The sequence below is a fragment of the Quercus robur genome, chromosome 12, assembly GCF_932294415.1.
Source record: "Quercus robur chromosome 12, dhQueRobu3.1, whole genome shotgun sequence".
In the NCBI taxonomy this organism is placed as follows: Eukaryota; Viridiplantae; Streptophyta; class Magnoliopsida; order Fagales; family Fagaceae; genus Quercus; species Quercus robur.
Genome location: NC_065545.1, coordinates 26,783,895 through 26,799,999, shown reverse-complemented (window position 1 = coordinate 26,799,999; position 16,105 = coordinate 26,783,895). Strand labels below are relative to the sequence as shown.

At 31.5% G+C, this 16,105-nt stretch overlaps 1 protein-coding gene across 1 annotated transcript; it reads right to left on the bottom strand.

Moving 5' to 3' along the window:
- Positions 1-3,024: 3,024 nt before the first annotated feature.
- On the bottom strand, positions 3,025-7,319 carry LOC126709872 (gibberellin 2-beta-dioxygenase 2). The gene is made up of 3 exons (XM_050410237.1): positions 6,799-7,319; positions 4,262-4,640; positions 3,025-3,667 (listed from the first exon to the last, which is right to left on the bottom strand). The coding sequence occupies exons 1-3, from the start codon at positions 7,176-7,178 to the stop codon at positions 3,401-3,403; spliced, it is 1,026 nt and encodes a 341-aa protein (XP_050266194.1). The 5' UTR covers positions 7,179-7,319; the 3' UTR covers positions 3,025-3,400.
- Between the last annotated feature and the right edge of the window lie 8,786 nt (positions 7,320-16,105).

The following is a 16,105-nucleotide window of genomic DNA, read 5'->3' as shown; positions in this document are numbered from 1 at the left end:
CCCCCTGAATTGAAATCTTGGCTCCGCCACTGCATGCATACATACATATATATATATATATATATATATATATATGAACTTTATAGGAAGCAGGGTTAAGTGTATATGAAGTTTATGATACCTTTGGATCTATATATAGGGACATTACACGCAATAAACAAAACAACCCCAAAATTCTTTAAGAAGAATAATAATAATACAGTAACATATCCTTCTTTGTGTTTTCGTAAGCGTGGCTTCACCCAAAGTATACTATTTTCAACAATATGCAGCGCCCAATATTGCTTAACTTTAAGGAACATCCCCCAACTTCGATTCACAGTGCACTTTGTGGACAATGACCAGAAAAACTGTTAGCACCACATAAAATGGAACCACCACTACCCTCGATAGTGGAATACTAGTTGACATCATTTCATGCAAAAACTTAACACTCACTTTAATATACAAACACTGCTAACACCACTGTATATATATATCATGCTCCTATTCCAGTATATAGCAAATTTGCTCATATATAAATAATATAACCATTAATTATTTGTACTAATAAGACTTGTTCTCATATACCAACAATTAATTCATATACTGAAAAGAATTCATCAATATGAGTTTATACAATTGAAAAAATATAAATATAAAATAGAGAACTAAATGTTCTCGATCTCTAAGCTAGGCCAGATGCAAAACTCAGCTATTTTCCAGGTGTGAACATCCTCGACCACCTTTTTCTCAATATTTCCAATGTAGTGAAAGTGCTCTCCGGTGGGTGCATTATTTGTATCATCACCATCATCATCATCATCATAATTAGCCTCCTTCGTCTCCTCTTTTGGCAAAATCTCATTTTGGCAGCATCTCATTATTGCTTCCAATAATAACACTAGAGAAGCCATACATATATGTATAATGAAGGGAGACTTGTGATCTTCATGAAGCTTAGCTCCTCATATATAGCAACATCTTGATTCTTAACCCATCCTTTCTCAATTATTGAAAAAGTTCCAACCAAATATGTGCCTCTTGTTTTCTTTATATTAAAAAAAAAAAAAAAGTACTTTTTCTAGGGCAATTACGAATATACCCGCTTACAATTTCTTGACAATAGCCAATAGGAGTAGATGGAAAATGTTGGGAATTTGGTAGTGCTTTTTTGGCTGAGCATGACTTTGATAAATGAATTCAGTAGGCGATTATAGGGTCTGTTTGGATTGAGTTTATTGTTGCTGAAACTAAAAACATTGTAGCAAAATAATTTTTAAATGTGTAAATAGTGTCGCAGGATCCATTTTTAATGAAAAAGTTGTTGAAAAGTGAAATTTATGGGTACATGAACAGTGCACGAATGCACTGTTCACGGAAGACTAAGTCAGATGTTGCGGCTGAATCAAAAAAAAAAAAAAATGTGAAAGGTAAAACGCACCGCAACTTTCAGTACTCTCCAAACGGGCACTATATGTCTAAAATAAGGTCGAAGAAATAATGGGCATAATTGGAATATGGAAAAAGAGAAAGGAGTAGCTACTTCATGCAGCATTTATTTTCGTCTTAAGAATTTATTATTATATATTTTTAACGTGAATTTCTTTGATGCAATCCTGGCCATGGAAGTTTATTTGTTAGAAGTTGGCCAACTAGCGGCTACCTAGCTTCTTTTACATAATTACAGAAGTCAATGAGCGTTGGACAACCTCAGGACTCGTGTGGGAGGGGAAAAAAGATACATGTTTCTATTCAATTTTATATAGTATAATATAATAGGTAAGCTTCTCTTACTTTAATCTAACCGGTAAAGTTTTCCTATGAACTAATAAGGGATTTGGAATTGAATCTCACCTATACTAAATTATAACAAATACATTAGTTTTTTTTTTTTAGCAATTAAAAAAAATAGTGATCAAAGAAATAATAATACCTCAGGTTCAAATCCTAATAAAGAGGCTAGACTTACATCTTGTCATCTTTCTTGTTTATTATGAGATTCTTAACAACACTTTTACAACATTCTTTCCGATTGGTATCAACTATATACAGCTAAATTCGATCATCAAATTAATTTATGTCAACTTAATTTCTAAAATCGACGGGCAACATTTGTGGGCACTGAATTATATCCAGAGAAATTGTGAATCTACTTCCATTTATTTACACCTTATGCTGATGAGATCAGTCATGATAATAACATAAAAAGAGACGTGGATATTTAGATTCTCAAATAATAATGCAAATTCAAAAAACCTGCCCAAAGACGAAAGTATCTTAATTAATTAAATAGCCTAAATTAATTAAGCTTGTTTGATTAATTTTCGAGTCTTTATCATATATATATATATATATATATTATTTTTCATACCTAACATTAATTATTCAAAGGACTCTCTCTCAAGAAACCTTCAATTAAGCAGCTGATAGAACAACCGTGACTTATTTCTTTGTCCTGGTTGGTGAAACTGAATGTAGGCAAGTTTCTCAATCTTTTTTTAGTAAGGAGAGCTTTTCATCCTCTAATATAATAGTATCTAGAGTATGCTGCTTTTAGGTGATTGTAAGTTAGTGGGACACGAGAAAGTAGAAACTATCATTTCGATCATACCCTGTAGTCATATTTGTAGCTATAAATGTCAGCGTCGAGTGGACCTAAATTTGTGAACATAATTTTTTTTTTTTTTTTTGAGAGGATTTGTGAACATAATTGGTCAAATGATCATGACCCAAGACCAATTTCTAGATCAACATTGGAACTAAGACATTGGTATCGTGTAATTTTCCTAGGTATACCTAATTAATTCAATGATCAAGGCAACAACACGTGCGTGCGACAAGAATAATTCGGATAGGGACACAATTAAGTTGGTCCACTTAAAAATACCACATTAATTGTAGATCATACTTCTTGCTAGGTACGAATATCGAAATGTTTCTTCTACTTACTTGCAGGTTGGCAATCTACAAGTGCATATCGTACTATTGAAATAGAAAAAATCAATGAACACAGACATGTAGGCCAGCCCTTGAGCTAGGAGGAGAAATTTAATAAAGAATTTCAATTTCTACATTATAAATAATATAGTTATTTTCCACTCATCTAAAGTAAACTCTTATATATATATATATATATATATAGTTTCCACATAGCTGTGACACTGACTCGGCTAAAACTATACACATCTCTTCCTACTAACATTCAAACCAATCGATACAATAATTAAAATAAAATTAATAATAGGAAAGTGCTTGAAGCAAAAAAAAAAAAAAAAAATCTCCCACATGATTGAAGTAGGGTCATTATTTAGCTTCAAACGTGACCTATAATACAACCTTTTTTTTTTTTTTTCCTTTTTTGGCTCCTAATTCTCTGTCCTATGATCAATGGTACAAGAATGTATTAGTTCCAATTCGATCAGTGAGTTTTATCACCAATATTATTATGAATCTTGAAAAGGTCGAGACGAGAATCTCCCAATCGGAGAGAGTAAGCAGCTTTCTTGTATTGGTCCCAAGTGAAGGGCTTATAGAGACTTGGTTTCTGAGGTGAGACAAACTCTGGGAGAGGATAGATCCATGAGTTAAGGGGTGGAGCCCCAAAGTACACCATGGACATTCTTGGCTTCATTGAGTTTGCCAATGCTCTATGTCTTGCGCTCACAAACCTCCCATTTGTCAAAACCTTCAATTCATTGCCAATAATAATATAGAAATAAGTTAGCAAATACTATGCCTATGCTACTCTAGGCATTTGGAAGAAAATCAAATAGTAAGGCTCATTTGGTACGTAAGTTCAAATGCATGTTTTCTGTTTTTAAATAATATTATACGTATTTTTACATACTTTTTTACCCACACTTATTTTTAAAAAAACTGAAAACTGTTATTTAAACATACGTACCAAACGAGTCTTGAAATGCTTTGACTCATTATATAATATATATATATATATATATAAATAAACAATATATATGGTACTCAAAATGGGTCTCGAATTCAAATGAATTTATCAATATTGTATGTATGAAATTAAGAACGTATCTCACTTTTAAAAGTAAAAAGTTACTTTGACTTTTATTGTAATATATATATATATATATTTTTTTTTTTTTTAATTTGGAAAATATAAAATCAATATCATTATTGGCCCACTAAATTTTTAATATTTTTAGAGTCATGGTTATAGTGTACGTTTTCTGCCTTGGAAATCATTGTGAAACCCGTTGAAATATTTTCAGAGAGATATGACTACAAAACCCACAGCAAAATCACCAACCTGTAAGGCATCACCGACGATCACATAGAATTCAGTGGGGTCAGGAGGGACTGGGACCCACAACCCATCATGCAAAGATACTTGAAGCCCCCCTACGTCGTTGGATTGCAAGATGGTCAAGATCTGAGGGTCAGAATGTTCACCAAATCCTATCCTATTATTTGTACACTGATGCTGATAAAGTTTGGGTGTTGGGTCCCAATCATTGATTTCTTTCACTTGAGGATAGTGATTGAGCCTAAGAAGTGAGTCACTATGAACGTCTCTGATGAGCTTACTGAGGATGCACTTGTCTTGGACCCATAGGCCTTCAGCCACAAGATCAAGAATCTCACACGCTACTTCCTTAACCGCTTGTATGTAATCATTCACAACACAACTGTAAAGATAAAAGCAAAAATTATTTTACACAGATAAAAGTCCTAAAAAAAATATTTGCCTAAGAAACTCTCTTTTTGGTATTAAAATAAATTTTACATTCACTTCAATCCTAAATATAAGTAAGGAGTTAGAACGATGAGGTGGAATGCAAGTACAAAAAGAGGAAATGTGATTTTAACACTAAGACACGTTACAAATTTTACTAAAATATTATGGTTATTTTTAAGAGAATGTGAAGTAAGTTAAAAAAAAATAATAAATAAATAAATAAAAAACACACGTGGAGGTGTTTAAGTCTGGTTCTTGATATGATTGTATAGTTATTGATTTGTTTCTGACTTTTTATTTTATTGAGTACATAATTTGTTTTCTTCATACAAGTTATAATATCATCACCGGCCAGTACTAGGCCTGCCGGGGAAGTGGGAGTCACAGTTCTAAATGGGGGTCCAATTAATGCAAGCATGCTTAGCACAACTACTATTAACATTATTTGTCTTCTTTTCTCTACGAAACTATTAACATTATTTGTCTTCCTCTCTTGGGAATGGAAACCCTTAATATATATATATATATATTAAAGACTTAGAGAGTGTTACTTTTCACGTGGCATGCTTCATCGAAAGATAAAAATCCATGGAACATTAATAATTCTTGGATTTTACTTACTTCAAAAGCTTATGTTAAAAAAAAAAAGCGTTTGAAAAAGAAGTTAGAAAAACATGGTGGAAATGCAAACCCATTGAGTAAAAGTTGATCCTTTGTTACCCCTATCTATGTTGAGCCCCTCCCTAAGGTTTTTAGACTTAGACACAAATGAATCATTATTGAAAAAACAAAAGGCATGTCCATGCATTTTACAAATAGTGGCTGACAGATATAAAGGAAAGTTTTTCACTTTATTTATTTACTTTCAAGTTGAAATAATGAAAGAATTAGGAGGCTATCAATCGGGTCTTCTTCCTCATTTGTTGGGATTGCCCTGTTTGCTATTTGTCGAATTTTGGATTTTCTGTGTTAGGCAAATGGCAACAACTAGCCTAGGTTTAGGCGAATAGGTAAAATATCGCACGCTTGGCTCTATTTATATATGGGAAATAACCTTAGAAGTTAGGACCCATTATTCAAGAAAAGTACACTGTACACTATATTTCTATATACTCAAATACTTTATGAAGTACAAGGATGACACTATTTTTTTTTCTGTTTTTACATCTATATTAAGAAGATAAGTTGTAATTAATATATAATAAACTAGTAAAACTTATAACTGTATGCAAAATTAATCACGATTTCAACTACTCCTTCAAAAATCTTGGAGAATATTCCAAAGGTTGTGTTTTCAAACATTAAGAAAGACGTACAAGTTCAGCCAAAAAAAAAAAAAAAAAAGAAAGACGTACAAGTAATTTTTAAGGGGCTACAAGACCTCTTTTATTTTTTATTTTTATAAAGATACAAGATCTCGTCAATTCAACTTAAGTGTTCGTTTGTTTGGTAGTAATTTATTTTTTGTAGCTTATTTGCATAGTATTTGTCAAAAACCTGATTTTTTATTATAAAAAAATAAAAAATAAAAATCTGAGACAGCAAAAAACTAATAGCAAACAAGCATAAGCCAAAGGTTCTCCTATACAAAACAATTTAAAGAAGGCATATCAGTAAAACTTTAGAAAAAATACAACATATAAAATAACTGTAACTTATACTGTATTACTTAATTAATCCTTTTTCTTTTTCTTTTTTTTATAAAAGGAAATATGTCCTTTTCTAGGATACCAAGCACTATTCCCACCATTTCATCTGAAAAATTAATTAAATCCCTTTCTTTACAGGCCAGGTGGCATATGTGTGTGTATATATATATATATATATGTCCGAGTGTTACTATTTATATTGGGCATTAAAAAACTCAAAGAAAATGAATCAAGCACGCTACAATCCTAGCATGAAACCCGCGAACCTGTTGGACACAAAATAAACAGAAAACAGAAGCTTTGTTCTCTTTCCCCTATCCATATCACTGTATATTTATTTTAATCGATGACCATTGTTACATTAAATGAATACGTAAACTCAACGTTCAAATTAAATTATTTCCAAAAGCTGAAAAAGATAGAAGGATAAGATAGCAATGAGATGAGATGAGGTATTACCTGAATTTTGTAGGGTCATTCGAGATAGCTTGTGATCTTTCAGAAATGGACAGAGTGTTTGTGTGAAGGAGAAGGTATTCGAGCTCACCCATATCGCCATTGGGGCCAATGCTTTTGCAGCCATAACCAAAAGGACTAGCTGGCCCAGCTCGTTGCTTCTCTGTGGTTGTTCTGCCAAAAAACTCAGACCCTTCCTCTTCCATCCTTGCTATTATCTCCTTTGACACACCATGGTTAACAACTTTGAAGAAACCATATTCTTCACAGGCTTTCACTATTAACTTAGATAACATTGACCTATTCAAAGAAAGATCAATGGTTGGAATCCCTACTGCCTTTGTTTTCTTAGTTCTTATTGGGGTCGGAGAAGGTACAACCATATTGCTTTTTTGGCAAATATAAAAAAAAGGTAAGAATAGCTAGCTAGTAAGACTTTGAGTTTGAACTGAGGACTTTGAACTTTGGAGGTATGGTCATGGTTGAGTTGGTGCTCTTATATACACGAGTGAGAGAGGGACAGAGAGAGAGAAGGGGGGGGGGGGGGGGGGGCTGCTATATATGATTATAATAATTGGTATATGACTCTTATGTAAATAAAAAATTAAAGAAAGTATCGTGATTTTAGGAGAAGTGGACTTGTATAGCATACATGATGGTCCAACATTAATTAATGAATTGTTGTTTTTCTAACTTTTTATTTTTTATTTTTTATTTTTTTATTTTCATGATCGTGTATTGTATATGTATATATATATATATATATATATAGTTGTATATATAAGAAGTTCTAAAACAAGCAACCCTTTTACACATCATATCCACCACGCCCTTGTGGTGCGTGTGGTTGTGGAAGTGTTAGACTGTAATGTCTAATGTGTGAGAGAGAGACAGAGAGAGAGAGAGAGAGAGAGGTTTACAATTACATTTTGGTAGCGGCTGTTTGTCTCCATTGATTGGATTTTTTTACCAACGTCGACATTCAAAAGCGTGTGAACTTAAAAGCACTGTTTGGCCACGTTCATTCATACTACGCGTGTTGACTATTTCTAATTTTGACTCGTATATATATAGTTATACTTATACATGTGGACATTGTGCAGCTATCTCAGTTCTTAAAATTCCTTCAAGTAAAACGACATTGATATTGATACTGATATTGATATGGTACTTTCAACTTTTACGTATCTTATACTCTTTAAGTCTTAACTTTACGTCTCATTTTGAGAGATTTACAAAAGATATTTTTACACTTCTTAGTTGGACTGCTAATTTGTATGGGTCTTACAATATACACCATTATTATTATTATTATTATTATTAGGAAAATTTGCCAACTGATGAGAGACTCTCCAATCAATTATAATAATTAAATAAGTCTTGATAGGAATTTTGATATTACAAGACAAATCTCAATCATGCATGTAATGCTGATCACAACTAAATGCCGTGTATACTATGGCATATGGCATACCCTTTCAGATTGTCAGGTCATGTCGGGTTAGGCTGTATTTTGGTGGTGATGATTTGAATTTTATTATACCGTTTTTGACTTTCATATTTTCATTCAATTTTCATTTTAGTATTTTAATGATAAAATTACATTAATTTAATTAGAATTACTCATGTTTTATGGAATCTAGCATGTGCTTACAATTACAACTGCTCATGGATTTGATTAGAATTGGTATTAGGTTTTTATTGTGAGGGGACCATTTAACAAATATATATATATATATATATATATAATAAATATGCATGTAGCCGTAAAACATATATCAGGGAAACATGGAAAAAGTAGTGTTAAAGCAATTTATCATATAGCTCAATTAGTAATGCAAACCTTTTCTTGTTTTCTTTATATCAACCTTGTTTAAGTAAGGTTTGAGTTTATCTTATGCGCTCTATACTCACCATGCATTGGTTGGAGTAAAGAAATGGTCTTTCTAATCTTCTTTTTATCTTCTCCAAATTTGGACCTATTTATCATAATGCAGATATCATCTTATATTTGGATTCTTATTTCATATGGGAATTTTTATTATACAGCTAGTCACATATGTAATTTTGCCTTTTCCTCATCTTATGCTCTACCCAGCATGCATTGGTTTAGGACTACTATATCTTGTCTTCACCTTTTAGCCCAAATTTGGACGTATCTACCATAATGCTGATATCATATTAGCATCCAAACACTTTCATTCTTATTTCATATTGGAATTTTCTATAAGTCACCTGCCAATGGTGGGTTATGTAAGGGTATGCTTGGAACAGAGAGAAATGGGGGGAGAGATCCCTATCTCCCTCCATCCAAACATAGGATAAATTTTCCCCTTTGTTTCTTTGGAAAGTCGAACCAAGTTGTTAGGATCTTTAGTGAATTGGAAAATTTCATGACAAGTTTGGGTGTAATTTTGAATGTTAATTTTACTTTGTAATTATTGAACAGTTGTGGGTTTAATTTTTTAATGGATTGAAGAGGTTAGAACTTAGAAGCTGTAAATTGAAATTGAAAACTGAAGAATTCCACACAAGCGAATTTGGAGGGTCAGGCCAATATGTCAAGTAAACTCAATTTTTGAAAAGCAATTGAGATAGCATGTTTGCCTCACTTTCAAGACATCGTGCAAAAGTACCAAAACTTGAGAGAATTCAATCACGAATTTCTCTACAGTACCAGTCCTCAACCTCTCTTCATGATCCTCATTTCCCACGAATTTTCTAGACCCAATTCCCGCATTGAAGAACTAGAGAGAACCTAAAAACTCTAGAGCTAAAACCCTCTCACTCTCTTAGTCTATCTACCTTTTCCCTCTCTAATTGTCAATTGTCTTGAGAGGAGATCAAATCCACACACACAGAGACACCTTTAGAGTTCTTAGTGTTTATTGGTGCTGGAAATCATTAAAGAACAATTCCAAATCTCCAATAGGCCTTGGAGTGATCAAGGAGACTTGATCATGAGGTTGGAGGCTCAACTTGTGGATCTTGTGACAATCAAGTAGAAAGGATTCAAGGAATTAATCGGTTGCTAGTAGGAACTGGGGGTTCATGTATATTGTCATTGCTTAACTTAGAGGGTTTTGCAAGTGATATGTACTACAACTATTCTTAATTAGTGGATCATTTAATGCTAGAGGCCTTAGAGAGTTTTTTCCACCCGAGCATCAAGTCTCTCTCCATAAACTTGTTCTTGTGGGTGATTGATTATTTGGGATTGAGTTAATTGCTCTTATATGCATGCATATTTAAATCAATAGAAAGAAATGCTATGTTTACAACACTTTCATAACAAATCTTAAGTGATAAGTTATTACAAGTTTTTAATTTGAATTTACCATTAAAATTACTTCATTACTTATCAGTAACAACCCGTACATAATAACCCGACACTTAAGATTTGTTGGAAAAATATTGTGGACATATATATAGCATTTATCATCGGTTAATTACATTAACAATTGGACTTAATTTCATCAATTAACTTAAGATTGACATAAGCCATATTACTGGAGTCTAAAGTATAACTCTCACAAGTAATTAATTAACAAGGGGACCTGCATGATGGAAGTTAATTTCTCTCCAGCATTTTTTTTTTTAGCTTTGTAGAAGAATTTTTAGAAGAACATGGGCAATTATTAAAAGCTTCGTTTTTTTCCCTCACTTTTTTAGCAAACAAAACGAGAGGACTCAAATTTCTTAAAGCGGTGTCTCTTTCTCTAGTAAGCCAGCGTGAACTTCACTGATTGCAGAAATTAACCAATTCCAAGTAATGATGTACAGAAGGGTGGCAATCTCTTGTAATTGGTTCATTTTAAATTAGTACATAATTTATTGTTCATCAAATGGGTTCTTTATGATTCTTTTTCTTTTTCTCCACTGAATAAGTAACATTTTTATTATATAAGGTCATTTATGGACTAGCCTTTACATACATGCTACACATGTATTCTGTCTTCTTCTTTTTTTTTCTCTTTTTTCTTTTTTTTCTTTTTTTTTTTATTTTTAATTTTTTTAAAATCAGAATAGTATAAGTAGTTTTTAAAAAATTCTTTAAATTTATCCTCCATCTAAAGTACATAAGTAGTTATTATTATTATTATTATTATTATTATTATTATTATTATTTGAAGATACCATTTCTTCCTCTTCAAGTTATAGTTTAGTTTGTATTGTATTTTAAAGTCTAAATGTGACCTAAAAATTAGGAATTTGAAATATATTATTTTTCTTATTTTACCCTAAAATATTTTGGACCATTTAAAAAAAAAAATGGACACAAGTATGGATGAAATGAATACCCGTGCTCAAGCAAGCTCCCCACTCTTTCCCTCATTTGGTACGTAATTGAAATTGAATACCCTTATTCTCAAAAAGAAACTTCAGCTAACTTTGGACCATGCTGAACTGTAGCTAGGGCTATCTTACCAATAGATTAGGAAAAGTCTGTTGGTTGATTAGGGTATCTATTCAGTGTATTCACCATATATACTTCTTTTTAGTTGGGACCATTTTAGTTGAATGAAAAACTTTCAAGCTGGAATCATTTACAGCATTTCATTTTCAAATGCAGGTTTGTTTTTTCTCTCTTTTTGGTTGGAATTATTTAAACGCAGTTGGTCACCCAATATAAAGACAAATTATTTTTAGGAAATAAGATCACTATTTAATTCAATTTCCTATGAACAGTGAGTGCCCTATAGATTCCCCCAAGTGTCTGCGCATGCATATATATATATATATATATATATAGTTGCCAAAAAAAATGAAAAGGAAACCAAAAATCAAAATTGATACACTTTTTTTTCCTTTTTATAATAATATATGTCAGACAAAAATGTTTCTCATGTTGATGATGGATTCCCTGTATTTTTTTAGTATATTTAAGGGTCATTTTTCTTATTGAATTAACAAAATCAAAATTTGTCTAGCATTTGAAAACTATATATATATATATATATATATAAAGGAGGATGTCAAAAGGGTCCTTTAGTGCATTGGACATTTATATTATCTCATTTTGACTGCCTAATTAATTAAAGTAGAATTACAAACTTTTGATGTAAGATCCCAATATATATTTGAACGGTTTAAATCTAGACTTATAAATAAATAAATAAGAGTATAATTTCTACAATTGGTAGAAAATCGAGTGGATGAGGATTTCTTCATCAATTAAATAAGTCATACATACATATACATATATATATATATATATATAGTATTTGTGATGGCTATGTTATAGATGCCTCTAAATTATGATTTCTTTTACTTCAACATGACCTCAAGGTCATGTTGAAGGGCCGGCTTGCCCAGGCCAAACATGTAGACCATAGAAATGCAATAAAGAAATGAAATACATATGAGCCAGGCATTTCCTTTCATATAATTTATGACAAAAAATTTCAGATAAATCTTCCTCGCCTTCCATGTGGCACCCATTGAAGCCCTATTCGTCACTATATACTATTCAAAATGTGAGGTACACTATTTTGTGTTTGATATTAGCTTCAACTTCATCAACAAAAACAAATTAAAACCCCACTTGGTATGACAATCAGTGTCCACTCCATTGAATTTACAATATAAACAATTATTGTACGCATTATTAGCACTCATAAATAGTGAAGATATTAGAAATATATATAAATATATATATATATATATATCTATATATATATATATATAAAAATTTATAGGTATGGTTTTGTGTGTGAGAGAAAGAGAGTGAAACTATGCATAAAATCAGCATTGCTGCGCAGATGCCCCGCGTGCGCACCGCTACTTAATTAGTTTTTCTTTTTAGTTTTTAGCTTAATTAAAAAATTTTAATTAATAAATACTGTGATTTGTGCCTAGCTAGCGCAATCAAGGGAACACCACTTGCTGATTAAGGATGGTAAGCATTTCTTAATTAAAAAAAAACAGAAGTCAAGAAGAAATAATTTGTTAAAAATAAAGAACTATTTATTATTTTATCCCGTGAATAAGTACTATATACTCCTGTAAAAGTTTTGATGTTAACCACTCCATTTCTTGCAAGAATGGTAGACCTAAACTCAATTAAGAATTGTGAATTAGTGAGCAAGCTTTCATCGATTGTTGAGGGCCTGATACTAATAATAACAATAGAAAATATTAGTAATAAAATCGACAATCTATAATGGAAAACTACTCTTGTCATGAATTCATGGATTCTTCACTCTTCATAACATGATAATAATAGGGATAATCTATGATGAGAAAATACAATCCGATCGAACATAAATGCTTCTTAGCTTTATGCCTTAATATCATTTCATTATTGCAAATGATCAGACATAACACCCTAGATTGTTTAATTATAAATTTGACATGAAGATGATAAAAAAATAGACACGACAAAGGAATATTTGTTTAAGTAATATGGATGAAATAATAATATATACCATATGCCCTCCTAAATATACCACATTGTATACTTACTCTCCTAAATTATAAGAATACACATTTATCCTTCTAAATTATACTCATTTTACATTTATCTCCTAAATTATGAGAATGCACACTTTACCTCCTTAAAATATATTTTTTTAGTTTTTATACTTACCCTCTAAACTATAAAAAAATGGACACGTATTTCACTAAACTATTACCCATAGAATGAGATGCAAATTAAGTGTTATATATATGAGTAATAGTTTAAGAAGGGACAAATGTTACACTTAGATAATAATATGGGAATTTTTTTTTAAAAATTTTTTTGAGGAAAACAATAATATGGGAATAAGTGTGCATTCTCACATGAGCAAACCCCTTGATATATGTGTGTGTGTGATGTAAGATTGAGCGTGGATTCTTGACTTAAAAATCTATATGTTGAAATTTTTAAATATATGTCCTTGTTAGAAAAGTTCAAATAGAATTCTAAAATCAATTTAAAAAAGCGTGAATTCTTGAATCAAAAATCTATATGTTGAAGTTTTAAATATATATGTCCTTGTTAGAAAAGTTCAAATAGAATTCTAAAATCAATTTAAAAGTAAAAATAAAAAATAAAAAAATGAAGAATTGTTGAGCACGCGGATGAGAAACAAGTTCTAATAAGGGCAGTTCGCAATCACTTTTGATGTTGTAAAGGTTGTGGCTGTGGGTTGGATGCATATATGGTTGTTTTGGAATGATAGTGATAGTACGATAATGATACTCATGACGACCTGATAATGACTAATTACACATTTAATATTGCAAGTAGATGCCTCTGAAATTCAGTTGCTCTCATTATGCTATAAGCAATCATTTTATAACATTAAAATAACCATCATTTTGTTATTCTTATCATTAACGTGCATTATCATTATCCGATTAACATTTTACATAGGGATAAATTGCAGTGAAAACGGGCTTAATGCATGGCTTTTTCCAACTTATCCCAACTCTGGTATTTGGCTGACACAATATTCGTCATACTTTATACTAACTGAATCTCAATAATAATCTAATTTATGTTAGGATTCAATATATATATATATATATATAGGTTTGCAATTTTTTAATTTTTCTTTTCATGCTATAGCATATCATTGCATGATATTTAAAAACTAAGGTTGAGTATATTAGGTTAATCCCGGTCAAGTGCAAGAAAACAAATAGACACGTAAGTATGGGTTTGAATTCCCACACACACACACACATATATATATATATATATATACACTAGTCGCTAACCTATGTTATGCACGGAAATAACTACCGGATGAATTTCAGGAAAAAAAGAAAGAAAGATCATAACCCTTCATATTAGATATATCAAAAATTGTCTATTGAAAAGTTATAACCCTTTGTATTAAATATATACTAAATGTGTCTATTGAATGAAAACGTGTTTATTGACCGAAAATGTACCTATTGAATGAAAAAGTGTCTATTGAAAGGTTATAGTCATTTGCGTATAAATAATGGTTCATATTCATTTGGTAACTTCTTCTCAACTTCTTCACTTTCATCTTTCTTGGAAACACAATAAACTTGTGGGTCCTTACCAAAATTGCTATTTGTAAAACCCAATAAACTTTTTTTTTTAAGAGAGTAGAACCCAATAAACTTGGTTGTGTCATGGGGAAAAATTTGTGCCCATAAACTATTGCACATAAAGAGCCAAAAAACATGATTGGAATTAAGAACCGACTATATATAAAAACTATAAATTTATATCAAAGTTAAGGTGCGAAAATCTCATTCAAACTCATAAAATAAATTTCAACTGATACATAAAATATTTTTATTACAATAGTCAACGATGAAACATTAAGAAGAATAAATTGTGAAGTGCAAATATGCCATAAGGCCCATAACACACACTGAATGCCACATGTTTGATTTTAATTATCGTTATACTTTGATTTTACCACCAAAGTCTGGCCATTCCAAGCATGATAATACAATCTTATACAAATTAGAGCACAAGTAATAAACCATCCAACAAAACGGAATAGTTAACAGGGTAGGTATATATTAATATTGAACACAACGTTTCAGCCAATAACAAAACACAATACCATTCTTAGATGAAAAGATTAACATAAAACAAATTCTCAGGATTCAGTTTTTTACAATGGCTAGCAATTAATGTATCAATATAAAAATGTATCTACTTCTTGATTCTAGTGTCTAAGTTGTAAAGTTGTGATTTCCAACTAGCCTTTTTTGGATTTAATTCATGTCTAATTTGATTGTAATTTCTTCATTCATTTCCTTGTATTTATGTGGGTTTAATTGTAAGGGATGAGTGTGAGAGATTGGTGAAGAATCAAGCGTCAAAAAAAGATCAGTGCAGTTCGCGACTAGCTCGCAAGAAGAGTAACCCACGAAAGGCCACGTGTGAAGCACATGACTAGAAGCTAAAGAGTCATGCCAGGTTGTCAAATTTGTGAGTACTTCACGAGAAAGGTCATCTCGCGAGGTACCCGCAAAACTCTCTGTTTGACAAAAAGAAAAAGTGTTTTATCAAATTCTTTACCCACACTATATATACCCCCATTACCCACGAAAGATAATGAGTGTTTTTCAGAAAGAAAACCCTAGCAAAAACACTTAAGAGTTAGAAATTGTTATTCCCACAATCGTCTACACATTTTCTCTTGGTTTTCCTCTACTCCTACCTCTCCATCTTTACATCCTTGAGAGGTTCTTAGTTCAAAGACTTACCACACTCAATCTGAGTGTTGAGTCAAGTTTTGGTGCCTTTGGGAAGCATTGGAAGGAGCCATTAAGTGGCGGATGCAATCGGGCTGAATTGCGAGATTTAGAAAGTTAGTGAAGACATGACTCC